This window comes from Anguilla rostrata, chromosome 3, assembly GCF_018555375.3.
Source record: "Anguilla rostrata isolate EN2019 chromosome 3, ASM1855537v3, whole genome shotgun sequence".
Lineage (NCBI taxonomy): Eukaryota > Metazoa > Chordata > Actinopteri > Anguilliformes > Anguillidae > Anguilla > Anguilla rostrata.
The window spans coordinates 30,982,375-31,003,565 of NC_057935.1; the positions used below are offsets into that span (position 1 = coordinate 30,982,375).

Genomic DNA, 21,191 nt, shown 5'->3' on the forward strand with positions numbered 1-21,191 from the left:
TTCAAGATGGCGGCCGTGGTGGCCATATTAAATGAGCGGTGGCTGATTTTTTGGTGGTGAATTGGACTTGACCACACAAAGGCTGGTTTCGATCAGTGACGCCACCGCTCATCCAATATGACTGCCTTCATGTGGTTGGCCATGTACATTCAGGGGCATACTTTGCGGTTTCAAGTTCAGGTTGACGTTACAAGACGTAAGTAGTCCATTGCCTCATGATTTCAGTAAACAATGCACTATTTTTACAGCATATGTTTACTTTGTCATTTCGATGTGAAAATAAGATATGACACACTGTTGATGTGTCTCCAAGAGAGGGGACGATTCACCTCATATCAACTTGCGAGCCCCGTTTTCATTGTCAGTTTGAAGTTGGGAGTCACCTCCCTCGTGGTTGAGAACAACAGAGACCATATAAAGATGATATTACTCCTCCAAGGTGTTGCCCATGTAAAATAGGGGGGCTGGCATTAGAGGGCTTGTTGTCTGATTAAAATGTATGCATCATGGTTTGAGAGTGGTGTTAAAAAATTTTTTGGCGATTTTATAGTGGAAGAATTCAGTTTGGAACCCAAAATATAAAAATATTCACACTGAAAACTTTTCTGAATGCTTAAAGTAACTCTAGAGGACCCTACAGTTGGGGGCATATGCCACGCTCTGCGGTGGCCTTGTTTTCTGTGTGAACAGCCTTTATTCTCTTATATAACCTGGTCAGCAGCCGATTTACGTAGTGCGCAACATTACTATCTACTTAGTGGCACTAAAATATCCTCTAGGAGACTTCGTGCCATGCAGACCTGGTCTCCTTACAGGATAAAAATGAGCAGTGATTCTTGCCATCTAAGCTGTGGTGCTTTCATATAATTAAGCCAAGAAATGTGTACCAAACTGAGAGCCTAAGTACAAAGGCAGTATTGTTCTGCTTCAAATGTATGTCTCTGAAGAGAAACTTATCTCCTTGCCAGTGCTTATCTTGCCTCTGTGAGATCATCCCGTATCAAAAAGGTACCTGGGATGTTCAGTAATCATCAGAGGCATTGTCTGCAGTAGGGTATCATTTGGCCAACACAACACCTTTCCATTGAGATACCTTCAAGGAGTAGCAGAATTATTGGGGTATGAGGGCCCCCTGAATACCCAATCATAGACACTAACTAAGGCCTCATTAGCAAAAAAAACATTGTTTCATGAATTTTGACAAATAACACTGTGCATTGTTTGTGTTAAAAGAGATGTATATATATTGTGGCACCGCACTGGGCGTGACGGTGCAGGCGGGGCGGCACAGAAATACACAGACCGGAGGTTTGGGCAAAAATAGCCCAACAGGGCCTTTTATTTAACAAAAATTAAGTACAAAAACAAAACTGTACTCAACAACTAAAGTTTCTTGTCTAAATGAAATTAAAGTAAAGTAACTGAAATTAGGGGTAACGACGCCCGGGAGACAGCTGAGGGGATCCCTCTTCAAAGCAGGAAGAGGGATGTGATCCTGCGTCTCCACCGGATTCTGAAAGATAGGAAAAAGTTACAAACAGGTATTAACAGCTCGGCTGCAGCCCAAAAACCCCTCTCCTCAAAGGAGACAAAGGCCTCCTTTTAAGCTCCCAGCCCATTTCCCTGGAGTGGCGGCAGCTGTGTCGCCTCATTGATTTCAGGTGCGTTGAGTGAGTTGGAAAGGAGGGAGTTGGGGAATTTCCAGGTTGCCGCTCTCCAGGGTCCTGTGGCTGGGCTTCATAGAGTGGCGCTGTCCTGGGTCCTGAACAGCTGGCCTGGTGGCAGGTTTGAGCTGATGCCTATAAGGCTGGGAGGGGCACTGCGGGGGCATGCCCCGATCTACGCCACAATATATATATATATATATACACACACAGTGCCATCGGAAAGTATTCAGACCCCTTTAAAGGGTTTTAGAAATTTTTGCAAATTTATTAAAAATAAAAAACTGATATCACATTTACATAAGTATTCAGACCCTTTGCTATGGTACTCAAAATTGAGCTCAGGTGCATCCTGTTTCCATTGATCATACTTGAGATGTTTCTACAACTTTATTGGAGTCCACCTGTGTAAATTCAATTGATCGGACATGATTTTGAAAGGCACACACCCTCCTACATAAGGTTCCACAGTTGACAGTGAATGCCAGAGCAAAAACCAAGCCATGAAGTCGAAGTTGTATATCCCTGAGACAGGATTGTGTCGAGGTACAGATCTGGGGAAGGGTACAAAAAATGTATGCAGCATTACAATGTATGCATCTCGAAGAACACAGTGGCCTCCATCATTCTTAAATGGAAGAAGTTTGGAACCACCAGGACTTTTCCTAGACCTGGCCGCCCAGCCAAACTGAGCAAACAGGGGAGAAGGGCCTTAGTCAGGGAGGTGACTAAGAACCCAATAGCCACCCTGACAGAGCTCCAGAGTTCCTCTGTGGAGATAGAACAAACTTCCAGAAGGACAACCATCTCTACAGCACTCCACCAATCAGGCCTTTATGGCAGAGTGGCCAGACGGAAGCCACTCCTCAGTGAAAGGCACTTGACAGCCCGCTTGGAGTTTGCCAAAAGGCACCTAAAGGACTCTCAGACCATGAGAAACAAGATTCTCTGGTCTGAGGAAACCAAGATTGATCTCTTTGACCACAATGCCAAGCGTCACGTCTGGAGGAAACCAGGCACCGCTCATCATCTGGCCAATACCATCCCTACGGTGAAGCATGGTGGTGGCAGCATCATGCTGTGGGGATGTTTTTCAGCGGCAGGAACTGAGAGACTAGTCAGGATCAAGGGAAAGATGAACGGAGCAAAGTACAGAGAGATCCTTGAAAACCTGCGGCACAGCGCTGAGGACCTCAGACTGGGGTGAAGGTTCACCTTCCAACAGGACAACGACACTCAGCACACAGCCAAGACAATGCAGGAGTGGCTTCGGGGCAAGTCTATGAATGTCCTTGAGTGGCCTAGCCAGAGCCCGGACTTGAACCCGATCGAACATCTCTAGAGAGACCCGAAAATAGCTGTGCAGCAACACTCCCCACTGAACCTGACAGAGCTTGAGAGGTTCTGCAGAAAAGAATGGAAGAAATACCCCAAATACAGGTGTGCCAAGCTTGTAGAGCAGGGGTGGCCAACCCAGGTCCTGGAGAGCCGCAGGGTCTGCTGGCTTTTGTTTTTACTCGGCACTTAATTGATCAATTAAAGCAGTTGATTACATAGTTAACTCACCTCACCTGGTTTATTTTGTGTAAGTGGTTGTTGTATTTAAGGTCAAAACAAAAACCCGCAGACCCTGCGGCTCCCCAGGACCGGAGTTGGCCACCCCTGTTGTAGAGTCATACCCAAGAAGACTCGAGGCTGTAATTGCTGCCAAAGGTGCCTCAACAAAGTACTGAGTAAAGGGTCTGAATACTTATGTTAATGTGATATTTCTCTTTTTTTATTTTTAATAAATTTGCAAAAATGTGTAAAAACCTGTTATTGCTTTGTATATATATATATATATATATAATGTTTTTATTTTTATTTTTAATCTTACCTTTAAAATGATCTTGCTTTTCCTTTGTGGTTTTTAAAATGTGACGCTATTTCTCATCATGCCTTGCACCCATATACGTATGACAGGCGTGCAGTGCCCATGCCTGCAAGTGTACCTGTCCCTGTCAGCTCCAAAGGGAGCAATGGAGCCCAGAGCCCACATGTGACAGATGTTCCCGGCTGCACACTTGAACGAAAGTGTCTGCTTACTCCAACAGTAACCTTTGGTAGGGATACTGCCTTGCTGCCTTAAGTAAACAGGTAGTAATAAGATTAAGGAGGCTTTGCCAGAGAAATACCTGCATGTTCCCTGTTTAGCCAGTGATGAAAGAGATGAGTGCAGTGATTAGAGGAGAGGCAGGTGTTATGCTTCAATGTAGTTGGAGGGGCAAACTCAGGCCTACTGCACTCTCGAACATCTGCAAAAACAAGGTGAAGTGTCCATACAGTATATCTCACTCTTGCCTTCAAAATGATGATGAGGGATTCCTCTTGCATAATATATGAAGGGCTTACAACAATTAGGATGTAGGGGATTTAATGTATTTTTTTGTTTTCAGAAAGCTTGTGGAATTGGGGTTATTTTTATGGGTTGTAAGAATGGGATAATGTATTTTGTTAACTCAGTTGTGCCTACTTTTAAATGACATGATATCATGGGTCACAGGTTATATGTTGGTACTTGTTTACATATGAGTTGTATATGTTGGTCAGTAGCTGTTCTGAATTCAAACTCCAACACACTAACTAGTAATATTTTCAGGATTGCACACTCACACACACACACAGTGAGCATCCACATGCACACATATAGACAGAGACACTCAACATACACACTGTTCATACCCTCACACACACACACCTGTATAAATGCTTATTTGTAAATAAAAATGCACACACATGCATTTATACTCAATCATTCATTTGCTGGACCCTAGGGGCTGGATTAGGGTTTGATAGTCACATCTTGCCCAACAGAGATTTGAGAAGCCTTCCAGTGAGCCAGCTGCCTCCTTACTAAACTTTGACCTCAGTGTCTCTGTTGAGAATACCAAGTCAATTGCTGATGAAGTGCAGTTTAACACTGGATTGAATCAGATGAGGTGATTATCATGTACAACACCCGAAGCGTCAGTAGTGAAACTGAAGAAAAACAAGCTCTGAAAATGAGTGGGTCCAGTATTAAAACTGTTGCCATTAATCCCTCCACATGCCATGCTGCCAAGTACTGTAAAATGTACTAATTTATTTTTCCACTTCCTTTAGGCAAGAGAGACTCAATACATGCAAAACACTTAGAGTGCAAAGCTGTCCCAACGATGATATGGTAAATCTGGAACAATTAGATGAGGTAAGAGGATGCTTAAATTATTATTATTATATTAGTCTTGTTAATCCTTCATATGTCATTACAATATTTTTGGAACAATTTTTTATTCCTAAATCAATGTATAATCTCAGTTACTGTTTATAGCCTGCAGGCTGTATAGTATTACAGGAGAACAACTCTGATTGGAGGAAAGATGTATCACTGTTATGTCAGGTGGTAGCCTGTTGGCAACTGGTGTGTGTTTTCAAAGAAATAATGCAGTATTAACATGAAATACCTGTACTGACTTATACCTGCCCTGATCCATGGAATGACAGTGCAAATTTTCTTACTACTGCAGATCTCTGTTCATAGTTGGCTAATTAGCTCTTCTCACTGAAACCACTTCCAGGTTCTAGATGGGTGTGTTTATTTCTGGTTCCTTGCCAAACCGTTAGATGCTGAAGCTGTAGATTTACATTTGTATTATTCCACACAAATGACTGAAAACTAATTTAGCAGCTGCACATTGGCAAATGCGTGTGATGATAGGATGAAGACTTTTCTGTCTTCACAGAAGATGCCTCCCCTTGAAATGACTCAGGACTTTGCAGTTGACATCCCAAACCACGTAGCTAGCCATTTCTTTTAACCCCTTCACACAGGCCCCCTTAGTGGTCTGCATGACAGCATGCTCAATTCAGGCATTACTTGCACCTGCAATCTAACTACAGTATGAGTGGAAACGACAAACTTTGTGTTCGAGCTTTATTAGCACATGATATTCTACAACAGTGCTAAATTTCTAAGTGCCACCATACCCCCCAAGCACAATCTGCTTAATCTAATAACAAAGAATTGTACTTCTTTGTATTCAACAAAGAATACATCACTTGAACATTCACAGTCTAAGTTGGGAAAAGTATGTGAATCTCAAGGTTAATTACTTCTCTAAAAGCTAATTGGATTCAGGTGTTCCAATCAATGAGATGAGATTGGAGCTGTGGGTTGGAGGTACTGTACCCTATAAAAAGGCATACAAAGGTCTGGTTACTTGGTTACTGAGTCTGCTCTTCTCAAGAAAGATCTGTTATTAGAGGACCGTAGAAGAAGAAGAATTATAGAGCTGTATAATGCTAGAAAATGCTACAAAAGCCTTTTGTGTCCATCAATCCACAGTAAGACAAATTAATGTCTACAGATGGTGGAAATTTAGTACAAGGAGTGGGCATCCTGCAAAGATCATGGCAAGAGCACAGCGCGCAACGCTGAAGAAGGTAAAAAAAAAACCTGAGGGAAGGACCTGAACTCAGAACCTGAGTTTTCTCTTAAAGTTTCTGTTCACTATAAGAAAAACACTGAACAAGAATGGTGCTCATGGAAGGACACCACAGAGGAACACTGCTCTCCAAAAAAAGGTCTCCAGTGTGTAAAAGGCCACCTGGATGTTTCACAATGCTTCTGGGACAATGTTCTATGAGACAAAAGTTGAACTTTTGGCATAAATGCCCAATGCTGTGTCTGGAGGGAAAAATCACTGCATAGCAACGCCAAAACCTCTTCCCATCTGTGAAGAATGGTAGAGTAAACATCATGATTTGGGGCTGCTTTGATGCCTCAAGGCCTGGACAGCTTGCATTCATTGAAGGAACAATTAATTCAAAGCTGTATCAAGACATTTTACCGGGTAATGCCAGGGTAGTGTTCCATCTGACGCTTAACAGAAGTTGGGTGATGCAGCAAGACTATGGCTTGAAACATAGCAAGCACGAAACCGTCCAGACCCACGGCGCAACTTGGCGAACTATATTTTTTGGTTGATTCTACGCACTCATATATAGCAGTTGGTTGACAATAGACACTTCATGCTACAATCATGATAACGGCAATGACTGTGCTGTGAAGTTTAGGTAGCAAACAACAAGGCTGAATCCTTTTGACATAATTTACATAGAAACTATACGTTCAGATAGCCTAGTTTCACTCACTGTGGCCAAGCGGAATCAATAACGTTTCAGAAAATATACAATGTTAAAAGAGTTAATTCAATCTTCTACTGGGAGTTTTGTCATTTATTGAGGGTGTGGCAGAAAATTTTGGTGCCGCTGACTGCAATCAAATGTTTTTTCACATTTACCGTTCGATTGAGCAAGTACCATTCACTGTACATTTTTATGGGTTAGTGCTGTCAGATTGTGCTAGCTACTTTACATGAACCTTGTATGGCGATCAATAAAGGCAAACAGCACAGTACCACGTACTTCTTGTCACTTGTACCACCACTGTAATGAACTAAAAAAGGATACAAACTACCTTTTCTATGAGAAATGTGTTGTCGAGCTCACGCGCATACACTGCTGGGGACATTCTAAAGCTCCGTTTTGCCCTCTGTACTATATAGCTAGCTAGCTATGGCACGTCCTCACCTCTGTAACGTTATTTGTTGTCCGCCGTGTGTCCATACATCTGTATCGGTGGTTGTAGCTGTGTGTCCTTAGCTCCTACTCATGCGTGCAGGATCATCCGTACGCGCTAACTAGGTTAGCTAAAGTAGGCGAAATGCAAACATGTTAGGATTAGCTAAAGTAACGTTGGGCAATAAAGCTGTGCTTTAAAATGTTGTGCCGTACCACCTGCGCATGCGTCCTACTAAACAAAGCACCACCTGTGCATGCGTCACACCAAACCTCCCTCAAAGGTTGTCCGTGAGTGAGTGAGTGAGTGACCACAATTTGCCACGCATAGCCCATGGCGCCAGTTCCTGCGCGCCGTGGGAAAAAAGTTAATCAACAACACAATGGTTTAACTCCTTCATGCAGATCTGGCCAATCCTCACCCATTTAGGGGGTCTTCTATTTAAGGCTTCATAACTCCAGTTATGACATTACATTACATTACATTACAGGCATCTTATCCAGAGCGATGTACAACAAAGTGTATAACCATAACCAGGAACAAGTGTGTCGAAAAACCCTAGAGAGAAGTACCGTTCCAAGTGCAGGGAACAACCGCATAGTTCAACTTGGACCCTGTAGGTTAAATTGATTAACACTAACACAAATGCGAACAGCAACAACGCAGTCTATGCAAAAATACAAGCAGTAGTTAAGACGAGTGCATTAACTAAGTCACCTACGAAACCTTACAGTCAGTTTAGAGATTACAGGGAGGTAGGGAAGGATGGGGAGAGGTGCAGCCTGAAGAGGTGAGTCTTCAGTTGTCACTTGAAGTGGGTCAGTGTCTCAGCTGTTCTGACCTCCACGGGGAGGTCATTTCACCATCGTGGAGCCAGAACAGACAGAAGACGTGTTCGGGAAGTGCAGGTGCGAAGAGGGGGAGGTGCCAGGCGTCCTGAGGTAGCAGAGACTATTGCAGAGACTTGGAAAATGGCTTAAATGAAGCAAGACACTTGTATCATTATATTAGAAAGGTAGAAATAAAGTGCCACAAATTCAATTATCTTGTCGAAAATACGGAGAGATCACATATATAGGTAAGGCTGTATACGTCCTGGATCATAAACTGCTTTAGCACATGTACGCAAAATATGAGGGTGATGTGCGGAACTACTAAAGGTCTATGAAGCAAAAAGTAAGTAGAGTACCCTGGTGTCCCTTAGTGTCTCCAAATATATCCAAAATATCTAAATTGTGCATCACTGTAAAATATAATCATAATTCACTACAAATCAACTGTTTTGACCAAAACATTTGCAACCTTTTCAAGTGAGAATGACTATATTTTCATCAGTACAAGAGTCTAATATATCTAGGGGTCCAAACACCTATCCAAAAATGAATAAAATGCTTTTTGTCCATTATAAAGCATATAATAAAGCCCATTATATAGCCCCTTTTCTTATGGTTGGCGATGAAACATTGATATCCCATTGAAAAATAATTTAAAAGCATTGTGACATACTGTGACACACTGTGGTACACATACACTCCAAGGGATATTTTGCATGTAGCACATATCAGCATACAGTAAATTTGAATGCATATTTTTCACACCACTTCCATTCAATACTAACAGCCAGGGCTGTTAGTTAGCCCCCATACAAATGTGTTGAGCATTATTATCAAAGGCTAACAGTTATCTCTTATGACCAATCAAAAATATGACACAAAGTAATTAATTTAAAATGTCTCAAGCAATAATATGTACATGTTCGTATATATTCTAACTAGACTTCATGTTTCATGCTCAATTATGCCTCAACAATTGTACATTACTGTGCAATGTTATGGTTGAATGCACAAAGCTGTGCTGAAGCAACCACTCACACGGCTCTCACTCTTTGTAATAGAAATTCAAATGAAACATGCCATATACCGGTGGAAAGCTTGTACTATCTTCTACACGATAAGAGTCATCAATCAAATCAGAAAAAAACTAAAAGGAATTACACCAGCATTAAATGCAAGTGGGGCCATTGTAAATGTCCACCCCCAATTTCTATCTGCGCATTTATTTCTCAAATCGATTGTTTGCTACAATCTTGAAAAAGACATCTTTACATGTAAAACCATGTGTAAGATTGTATATTTATTCCATATTTAGTCACATATATTGATACCACAATGATGTGCGATAATTCCACAAAATTCCCTTGTTTATTTCACTATTCAGTGAGCAGAGATTTTCACTGCTGTTATTGGCATACCTTTGGACTATTGTTGGATTTATCTTGTTTCTATAAGGAAATATGGTGAAAGAATATTTTTATTAACTCTCAAATGGACTCACAGAGGTTCAGTACGTCATGCTTGGCAGTATAGTTGAAGATGAGACTGCAGGAAGGGGATGCTTGTTAAATGGATGACCTAAGTGATGATGGTTGCCCTTAAAAACTCCGTCAGTAGCATCATAGTGTATTATGTAAAGCTAAACACAAAGTTTGTTGTTTCCACACCATAGTTTGGTTGCAGGAACAATGACTGTCTGAGTAGACTAATCTCAGCATGCCAGCATGAGAAACTAGAGCTAATACCAATGTGTTTTATTCATTTTTATGAATGAGCCTGTAGCTAACATTCGCTATTGTTAGCAATCATTAATTCTTGCTAGCTATATGCATGGTTTTTAACTAACATAGTTGCTAACATATTACTGTTTCAGATGCATATTGCTAGCTAGATGTGTAAATGTATATAACATTATATATCGTCCAGGAAACAAAGTAGGCAGCAAAAATCAGTGGTGAATGGGCAATTATTGAAAGTCTGATGTGATGTGATCTGCAGTGCTTCACTGCTATGGAGGAATTTTCCAGGTTTTGGCCTTGGCAGATGTGAGTGCTGTGAGTTTTCAAGTGCTGGAGGAAATCAGTGGTTGGGTAATTCTGCTAGGGTTGCCAGATTTAGAATTTGTAAAAACCAGAAGTATGCACAGCTGGAAGCATAATTGTGAAGGTTGGCAGCTGTCAGAATGGGGGTTCCCCTTGAAACTAATTTCTAGCATTTCTTCCATCAATTACTCTGACCAGAGATGACAGTCGGGACCACAAATCAGACTCATACAAATAATTTGAAAACAGGACATTCTGGTCAAAAATGTCTGTTAACCTTAAATTTTGGAGGTGAGCAAGGGAGAACAATCTAGTGGTAGAGGAACTGTTCATCGCATCTTCTTTCCTGCATTTGAGAACAAGAAGGAACAATGGATGAGTAGCACCCTTTTCATTAGATGTTGAGTAGGCGAGATTGCTTTCAGTATGTGGTCTAACTCTCTGCCAGTCTTGCTTTATTCTCCTGCTCTGTCCTCCTTCTGTGGTTTTGTTTTCCTCTGGCAACGGCGCCTATTGAAGGGGCTGATGTAATCACTGGATGACACTCACAAGAAAAAATCAGAATGTGAAAAATGGGAGTGGGGGAGAGAAGATAGCAGACCTGACCAGAGGACATGCATTGAGGAAAGACCATTCGCCATTGCTGTTGAAAAACTCCAACCAATGCCGAACCTCAAAATGCGAAGTCCTGGATGGAAAGACACCACCTCATTACCCTGGCATTGGTATTCTTTGCCATAGCCATCCATTTTCGGGGAGCATTATCTCTAATCACTGTTAACCATCAACCCAACTGGTAATACCTGAACTTGTGGATAGCCCATTTGTTAGCAACATCCTCCTTCTACAACACTACGTAGCACTGTTTGGCTCAAGTCAGTTTCCTGCTTATGAAGATAATAGGCTGTTCTTCCCCATTAAAGTCCTTTTAGAGGACTGCCACCAGCCCTGTTTCAGACAAATTCATCTGGAAGATGAAGGGCCCTCAAAGTGTGGGGTACAGAGCAACGCTCCTGTGGTTAGGGTAACCTTCAACTGATGGAATGGTGGTTCTGCTGTCAAGGTCCACACCACCTTCTCTTTTGGGCCCTTCTCATTCAGGTCTGATAATGGAGTGGCTATGGAGAAGTGAGGCGCAAAGCAGCTGTAATACCCAAAAAAAACCCAAGAAAGCACATGCCTAGTTCTTTAACCTCTTAGTGCAAAGCCCCTAGTGGTCGACATGCAGTGCTACTGCAACCAAAGTATGCGTTAAAAACAGAGACACTTTGTGTTAGTTTCATTAGTAGACGACACATGATAACTATGCCGAATATGGAGTTTTCCAGCGCCACCATTGTCGCTGTGGTCGTTCATTTAACAAGCACCCCCTCCCTGCAGTCTCATCTGCAACTACACCCCCCTCTAGGGGTGTGCAGAGACGTCATTATCTGTATCTGTATCTGTATCAAATCAACCGACAAAATTATCTGTATCTGTATCTGTATTCGGATAGAAGACAGGAAGTGGGCGTGGTTTATACCAGAAGTCACATCAAATCAGGCAAATGTTGTATTTTCTAACCTAATATTCATTGGCAATGCAATGGCATATAATTAATTATGAAATATATTTCCACATCCTCATACTGTACTTTTCATCTCTCCCTCTTTTTATTTTTATTTTTAAGTAAGCTAAGTTTTATGAGCTGTCTGAACCACATGAACTTTTTTTTGCCTGTTTTATTTATTTACTTATTTAGTTATTTATTTATTTATTTATTTCCCCCACTGAACTAAGTTTGGATAGACTGCAAACCAGTGATGTCCTAATATTTTTCCTTGGTGGCAAGTTTGTACCTATGAATGGATACATACAGCATGTTACATCTTAAACAGATGCACATTGAAGGTAAAACATCGTTTTTTTCAATATTTCGACTGGGTTTTTTTAATGAAGGAAAGTAACACATACAGCTAAAAACTACAGGTTCTAAGCTTGATTTTGATGTATAGGTTGCGGGGGTTTGAAAGAAATCCAGCTGCCACCAGACTTGTGTCTCTCTAGCTCCCACACCTCCTCCTCGATGCGAGAGTTTCCCTGAGTGATAGCCGGGAACAGTCAGCTCTCAGCCCGCTGCCTGCTGTGCGCTGACTTGGTGGGGGCGACTATAGACTATACCGATCACTTTTCAATAATGTATAGTAAATGAAACGACTAGTTAGTGAAAGTAAAGTCCTATGTTGCAAACAGAATGGGCATTTTTATCTAGTGGCCATCCACAATGATATGAATTGATTTGAAGAAACATAATGGCTGACGCATAGAACTTATTTATTAAACGTTTTGCAGCACAGTGGCTCAGTTTATTGGTGTGTGTAACTGGGGCCACCGCTCTCTTTCTCTCTCTCTCTCTCTCTCTCTCTCTGTAACATTAGATAGAGGCTATGAGAACTCGACATGGGCTGACTTTTTTTTTTTCTTTCCCGAATCCGAATAATAACGAGCAACTTCGGGTAGAAGAAATATCTGTTTCCATCGCATTATTCGTGCTTTCCCGAATACAGTATTTGGATTCGGATACATCCCTACCCCCCACCCATGACATAATGGACAATATTGTCTATCTGGGCATTCATAAAAATATTCTTTCACCCCTCAAAAATCATATTCCATCATAGCAACAAGATAAACCCAACAATAGCCGTAGGATATGCCAATACAGCAGTGAAAACCCTGCTCACTGAATAACGAAATAAACAAAACAAAGTTTTCAAAAATTATACCATGTCATTCTACAGTCAATATCTGGGACTAAATATTGAATAAATATACAACCTTATCATTGGTTTTACGCATAGAGATGTCCGTTTTGAGACTGAGCGGTTATATATTGTCTTGGACAATCCATTTGTGAAATATACGCGCATTTGTGACGCCTGGGTACCTTCCAAAATAGCTGTGCAAAATACCATATGTGTTGTTTACATTTTTTAGTACAGTCTGGCTTGATTGACAGTTCATTTATTCAGTAGGTTAGAATATAAGCTTTTTAACGAGGTATAATATGTCTAATTTTGCTTTTGGAATAGCGTTTTATAGCTCAACGTAACCAAATTTATTCTCATCATCACATTCACTTACGAATACACTCTGTGGTAGCAGTAAAAGACACTGCACCTCACGAAACGTTGTCAACGACTTTTCGTAATTTCTTGGAAAATACTATTATTATTGAGGACTAAGCCATACATTTTCTGATAGACCTAGCATTGTTTTCTGGAATAAGACAGAAGATAGAACTGTATCATTGATTTACTGTCTCTGTCTCTATCTACTGAACACAGATAAAATTTCATCATTGCAATGTAAGTATTACTGCTCAAAATATTTCGGTGCAAAAAAATGGGCCAAGCCCAAAATGGCAAAATATTAAGATTTTAATGGTCTTAACAACAAATCATTGGTCAGAAAATTAGAATTAAACAAATGCACTCCTGAGACCTCCTGTACCACCATTTGCTCATTTACTTTTGCTGCAGTGAACTGTTTGGGGAAAAGCTAGAAACAGGGAAATTCGCTTATACAGTACACAAATTAACATAATGTTAAATAAAAGAGTCATGTTTTGTATTCGATCGCATATCATTTGCATGCCATGACTTCGTGATGTCTGTGACCTATCAACATTATCAGACTCTGGATATCTTATTTTCAGGTTGTCCTACAAGCGATACAAAAACTCTTTGCATTTGAATGGATCTCTATGGGAATTGGGGGGTGGGACTAGATTCAGCTGTAAATTATGCTGATACAGTATGGAACACATTTGTTGGCTAAATGGCTTTAAGTCACCAAGGGTCCAATGTATCAAATGAGCCTCAAACCACCGTGCTGCTGCCATATATGCAGTAGATACTACAAGCATTGTAGTATCTACTGCATATTTTTTCCATTGAGTTCAACAGGAAAATTAATCAGGAGAAACAATCCTTGTAGTATCTACTGCATATCTGGCAGCAGCACGGTGGTTTCAGGCTCATTTGATACCTTGGACCCTTGCTAATCTTATGTCCAATTTTGTTGTTAAGACCATTAAAAGCTTAATTATTTGCCATTTTGGGCTTGGCCCATTTTTCTGCCCAGGAGTGTACGTTATTTTTGAAATTGAGTGTCTTTAAATAGGTTAGTGATATTTTATAATGATGATATTTCACACTATAATGTAAGCGTTTGTTAGTAGTTTAGTAGTTTTTCTGATACATGAAACAGTGATGACGTGAGAGTTGGAACATTACCAAAATGTGGTGGATGATTGAAAATTGTTTTAAAATTGAAAATGAATATAAACTAATCTAAGTTAGTAATGTAAATGGTACAAATGTCTGGCTTCATTTAAGCCATTCAAGTCTGTGAGGTGTTAACATCTGGAGTTATAATGCTTTAAATAGGGTACCCCCTAAATGGGCATGGATTGGCCAGATTTGGCATGTGCGCTTAGGGATTAGGGGAGGTAGGAGAAAGGCTTGAATAGCCTCTATCTTTTTCTGTGGTTTGAGGAGCCTTCAGTCTATCTGGAACCCCAGGTATTGTGCCTCAGAGCAGTAGGTGACATTTGACATGGTTGGCACAGCCAGCCCGTCGCAGCTCTTTCAGTACCCTTCGGGTGTTCTGCCAAGGTGCTCTGCCTAGCTCTCTGAGTGGATGATGATGTCATCTAGGTAGGTAACTGCATATTGTTGGTGAGGTCTCATCAGGATATTCTTTACCTGCTGGATTATGGCAGGTGCCACTTGAAGACTAAATGGTATGGTGTGATACAGCTGAGGGGAGCTGAAGACTATCTTCACTTTGGTCACTGGGCAGAGAGGTACCTGCCAATAAACTTAGATTAGGCTGAGCCTGGAAATAGAGGGAGCCTGACCTAGGTGCTTAATGAGCTCATCCACTCAGGGCATGGGGTAGCCATCAAAGATGGAGACATTATTCAACTTAGTCGTTGCAGAACCAGAGGGTACTATCAAACTTGGGTATCATCACGATGAAGCCAGACTGTGTGCTCCGTGACTCCCTGATGACGCTGAGCTGCACTCCATTTCCTCCTTGATTACATTACAGGCATTTGGCAGACGCTCTTATCCAGAGCGACGTAGTATAGGAATTACTTAACAAAAATGATGGTGTTGAAGATAAAGATACAAAGAACAGAGTCAGGAGCTAATTTTGATGTTTTAATTAAAGACCAGTCGGGAAGTGATACATTGTATGGGGTGAAACAGTGTACAATTAGATACATTGGATATTAAGTGTAAACATTCAGCCCTTAGTGAATTTTATTTATCAAGTCATTTTTATATAATTGCTTATATAATGCTTTATGTAAGTCACATTTTTAACATGATCCTTCAATAGTCTGGCAGCATGCCTCTAGGACTTGGTAGAGCTACTGCTGTATCATGTATTAGCTCTGTCCAACTGTTTCATCAGCTGTCCGTGTGGCTGGCCTCAGACGATCCTGCATGTGAAGAACTCGGATGTGGCGGTCCTAGGCTGGCGTGGTTACACATGGTCTGCGATTGTGAGGCCTGTTAGGTGGACATCCAAAATCTGAAACGATGCTGGAGACGGCTTATGGTGGAGAAATGAACACCCATTAAATGAACAGCTCTACAGGACATTCCTGCAGTCAGCATGCCCACTGCATGACTTAACTCTTGAGGCATATGTGACATGGTGTTGAACAACAAAAAACTCAACATTTTAGGGTGGCCTTTTATTGACCCCATCATAAGGAACACCTGTGTAGTGATCATGGCTTTTAATCAGCATCTTGATATGCCACACCTATGCAGGAGATGGATTATCTTGACAAATTTGTGGGAAAAATTAGAGATCTTTGTGCACATAAACAAATCTTTGAGGTATAATTTAAACACATTAAAAATGGCTGCAAAAATGAAAGTGTTGCGTTTATGTTTTTGTTCAGTGTAGTTGATGATCATTGTTTATTAACAGCTAGGACTGTGCTGAAGAATGGCCATTTCAATGTGATTTGTGTCAGTGAATTGCGTAAATGGTCACATGTAAAGAATACGAAGAGCATGTTGTATGCATGTGGCCAGTTCTGGAATTCTGTGTTTATGTCTGAAGCTGCATTTAGCCATCCTGAAATTATCCCTATCATAAAACAATCCACATACATTTTAACAGTATGTCCACAGCCATGCTAAATGATAGCAGTTTCCAGGATTTTTTGTGAAAAATCATCGGCCTATTCTATGTACCTCATTTGCCTCTGAGGCTCTGACATGTCAAGTTCTGCCAGAACCAAAAAAATAAAAAATAGAGCTGCAGGCAGCTATGGCAGGGCCAAGCGGGAGATGCGATCCCCAACTGTAGGTGCAAGCAACCTGAAGAAATTCCTAACCCCACTTGACCATTGAGACGGGCGCACAACAGGCAGCCAAAGATCATTTGTTCCCACAAGGCATCTCCCTGGTATATTCTGTGTCCAGTGTCCAGAATAGTTCAAATATTGGTGTGTTATGGGTGGATCTGAAATGGCGGCATCCAGACAATTCTCCAAAGGGTACTAATGTGATGGTATTTGTTTCAAGTTTGGGTTGTATGTGTGAACATGGGTTCCATTCTGCCCATCATGTAAATTAGTTTGACATTGTCCAAATTCCGTGAAAAATTGGGAATGGCAGGAAAAGAATCCAGATGGGAAATGATGTCATTGTGTCCATGAAGCAGGTCATCTATCACTGTACCAGAGGAAGGAAATTTTTTCAAATTGGACATAAATTTCCTGAGCTGTAAGCCTAAAAGCACTTGCTTCACTTATAGCACCCCCCACCCCCACCCCCGCCCCCCAAATGGTGGGTATGTGTTATTATTTGTATTTGAGTTGGGGGGAAGATTTCAAAGCCACCCTGTAAATTTGGCATGCTATGCCACTGTTTTGATGGTATATATTTACAGACGGGGTCATGACGCATGAGTATATGCCTTCCATGGTGCCCATGGGAGATATATATATATATATATATATATACACACACTGTAGGATATGTAGTGTTTAGATTTTAGCCTTAGAGAGGGAAACGGTGAATAAGAATGTGGCCTGGCCTCCTTGTCACAAGCATCAAAGCAAATGTGACTGGGGCAATTTAAAATCCACTGATACCCTAATCTAGGCAGACAATCTATGGGTCTCACCTCCTCAGAAGAGACGAAGCAGATGATACAGGACACCATATCGGGGGTCAGAGACCCTGCATAGCTACATGCCTAACATTTCCAATGTCCTCTTTAAGTTTGAATGCGATCTTTAGTTTGGCCAGTCCTTGTCATAAATTAGTCTGACCCCCCTTCCCTTCTCTCCTAAACCTTAACCCGGCATCACCCAATCAGGGCAAACATCCTCAAGCCATGCTGGGTAAGGTATTTAAGATGGCCACAGGAGAAAGTTGTTTGTGATGCGTTTGGTTTCGAAGCCTGGAAGAAGAAGAGTTTTCCTCATTTTATTTTGGTGGTGGTTTCTTGGTTGTGTTTTTAGCTGATTTCTTTTCATCCTGTGGTTCTTAAACTGGGAGTGAGTAACACTTTGGTGAGGTCTGGCTTATCCATCTCTCTCTCTCTCTTTTCTGGTATTTCTAGATTAATTGTTTAATGTTTTGTATGTCTTCTGTTTTGTAATTTAGAAGTAGTGTGCCTGCATTCAGTAGAGAATGTATGATTTAAATTCATTAATCTAATTGATTGCTTCTTATTAAATTCATTTATTTAGTCTTGAAACATGATATACAGCTTGTTTTTACATTACATTGCATTACAGGCATTTGGCAGACGCTCTTATCCAGAGTGACGTACAATAAAATGCATAACCATAACCAGGAACAAGTGTATTGAAAACCCTAGAGGGTAGTACAGTTACAAGTGCAGGGAACGACCGCATAGTTTAACTTGGACCCTGTAGGTTAATCTGATTAACACAAACAAAAACAGCAACAAAGCAGTCTATGCAAATAATACAAGCAATAGTTGAGTAGGTCAGAGTGCAATAACTAAGTCAACTAAGATAAACAGCTTACCTAGCTACAACCCTAAGATTACGTAGTCAATTAGAGACTACAGGAAGGTAGGGATGGAGGAGAGGTGCAGCCTGAAGAGGTGAGTCTTCAGTCGTTGCTTGAAGGTGGTCAGGGTCTCAGCTGTTCTGACCTCCATGGGAAGGTCATTCCACCATCGTGGAGCCAGAACAGACAGGAGACGTGACCGGGAAGCGCAATTGCAAAGAGGGGGAGGCGCCAGGTGTCCTGAGGTAGCGGAACGGAGGGGTCTGGCTGGCATGTAGGGTTTGAAGATCTTGTGCAGGTATGCTGGGGCAGATCCCTTGACTGCCTGGTATGCTAGGACCAATGTTTTGAATTTGATGCAAGCTACAAAGGGCAGCCAGTGGAGGGTAGTGAGCAAGGGAGTGACGTGGGAGTGTCTGGGGAGGTTAAAGACCAGACGAGCTGCAGCATTCTGAATGAGTTGCAGGGGTCTGATGGCAGATGCTGGTAGTCCAGCCAGAAGAGAGCTGCAGTAGTCCAGGCGGGATAGTACCACTGCTTGGACCAGGAGCTGGGTTGAGTAGGTGGTTCTTTTGGACTATTCTGCTGTCTTTTGATTTTTGCACCTTGAATTACTTTGGGACAAAAGCTGTGGTTTGGTATCTACTTTCATTCATTTCTTCTGTGACTGTCCATGTCTATAACCCCCTATTAATTGTTGTAAGGTAGTTGAACCTCATCTTTAGATTAGAAGTGAATATTTGGTAAATGGGCTGCATTTATATAGTGCTTTTATCCAAAGCGCTTTACAATTGATGCCTCTCATTCACACACACACTCACACACCAATGGTGAAAGGCTGCCATGCAAGGTACCAATCAACTCATTGGGAGCAATTAGGGGTTAGGTGTCTTTCTCAGGTACACTTCGACACGCCTAGGGCGGGGGATCGAACTGGCAACCCTCCGACTGCCAGTCAACCGCTCTTACCTCCTGAGCTATGTCGCCCTATGTCGCCCATTTAATAAATTTCCTAATTTTCATCTGGATGCGAGTTTTACTTTTTTATAAAGGTTGATCCAAACAGTTTTCTCTGCCTATAAACACATTTGGCAATATCTTTGATAATAATTACAAAATTAAATCAAAAAATATATTTTACATGTTGGGTAAGTGAGGTGTTTTAACGGTTGATGCACTTGTGTCAGTTTTCAGAGTGTTGGACGTCAAACGAGGGTGTTAACCGTTGAAACTGCTGGGTTTGAAAACATATTAAACATATTTCAATTAATCCTCATCTTGCTGAGAATACATACAGGACCTTCTTGATTTGGCTCTGTACCCCACAATTTTAGATTTGTAATCAAATCACATGTAAAGATCCTCAGCTTTAAGGGTATGCACTTTTTAAACATCCTCATATCAGGGCACCATAACTGTGGACAAATGGCTTCTCAGGCATTTATAATTAGTGAAGTGTGTTCAGTTGCTTCCTTAATACAGATATAAGAGAACTTTAAAATGTTTTTTTTAAGAATTGTTTTTCATTACAACTAATAGAATAGGCCCATTATAAGGATACTATGAGGGCAGTATGGTCAGAAAGTCAAATGCTGTGTCTTATAAATATGATTAATAACTTTTTAATTTCAAAAGAGAAAAAGCCACATAGAGAGGTCACAGGAGTACAGCCAAGTTTCAGAGGCTAATAATGCTACAATACTGAGAATATTCTTCTAATTGCTATGATCTGAGTCCAAGGAGCTGGGATGTGTAGTTTTTGGAAATGTTTGTGCAGTGGGAACTGCTTCTAGACAGCTTTAAAGACATGCTGCACTTTTGAAATGTAGGGTCTGACAGCTGAGCCACTTGAAGGCTGCTTTAGTTTGTGTGTGTGTGTGTGTGTGTTTGTAGGAAATACTCATCTCCCATCTGCAGAGGAGATATGAGGACTTGCAGATTTACACATATATTGGGGACATCTTGATTGCTCTCAATCCTTTCCAAAACCTCAGCATCTACTCACCACAGGTAAGAAGTGTAAAAGGTTTGATCATTTTATGCGTTACAGCAATATCACAATTAAATGATTAATTTGAGTTAATTTTTATATTTGTATATTTTGATGTGTTTACAATATATTTTATTGTAAAATATATTCATTGTGGGAAACGTCCAGTGTAGAAATTGCAGTTTATGCCAAAATAAGAGTTTTGTTCTGCATAACCACAGAGGAAGACCATTTCATTTGTTGGCAGTTCTCTAGGCTGTACCATGGGATGAAGCGCATGTCAAATCCACCACATATCTTTGCAACAGCAGACGCAGCATATCAGGGCATGGTGACCTTCTGTAAAGACCAGGTGAGTTGGAGCAATTTAGATGGCATGAAAGGCACATAATAGTACCATCAGAACAATGGCACACTGACTTTTGGGGAACAAAACAATATAGATAAGCAGCTTCTTAATTGCACTAATGTCGTTTTCATATTTCATAATATGTATGGGTCCAAATTTTGTTTTCCTTGTGGAACTGAATAGTAGAGGGAATTAAACGCAGAAAAGGGTCAACATACTACGCGGTGAATAAAACCAACAAATTCTGTGCAGAGACTCTGGGCTGTATCGAGCCATCTCAGAAGGGGTGTGCAAAATTTAGGACCTATGAAAGTCTCTTTTGAAGAGAAAATTCAAATTAGCCTCTTCCCATGACTGGAAATGTAGCCCACTGTTGAAGCACATGACTCAAGCAAGTTTAAAAATGGGCCAGATTGTTCAGTTGGAGATAGAAGCACCCAGTTTGGTACAGATACTGTTTAGGATGTATAAAATCATCGCAATGTGGTTACTAAAAATACAGACCCATATATGGCTTTATCAAAAGGGCAATCCAAATAAGCACCAAGATTAGTACAACTACTAGCTTGTTTATGTGACTAGCAGGTGAAATGTATATTCATGCCTCTAACACAATCTTTTATTAGCTTTGATAACTATATTTAAGAAAGCATT

At 41.0% G+C, this 21,191-nt stretch overlaps 1 protein-coding gene across 2 annotated transcripts in view; it reads left to right on the forward strand.

The window, feature by feature from the left end:
* Positions 1-21,191, forward strand: part of myo3b (myosin IIIB) — a 346,614-nt gene that overhangs the window by 38,565 nt on the left and 286,858 nt on the right. For both annotated transcript variants that reach the window (XM_064327164.1, XM_064327165.1), the window contains exons 3-5: positions 4,806-4,890; positions 20,092-20,208; positions 20,436-20,540. In XM_064327164.1, coding sequence (XP_064183234.1) covers positions 4,806-4,890; positions 20,092-20,208; positions 20,436-20,540 — 307 coding nt within the window. The remainder of the gene's footprint in view (positions 1-4,805; positions 4,891-20,091; positions 20,209-20,435; positions 20,541-21,191) is intronic.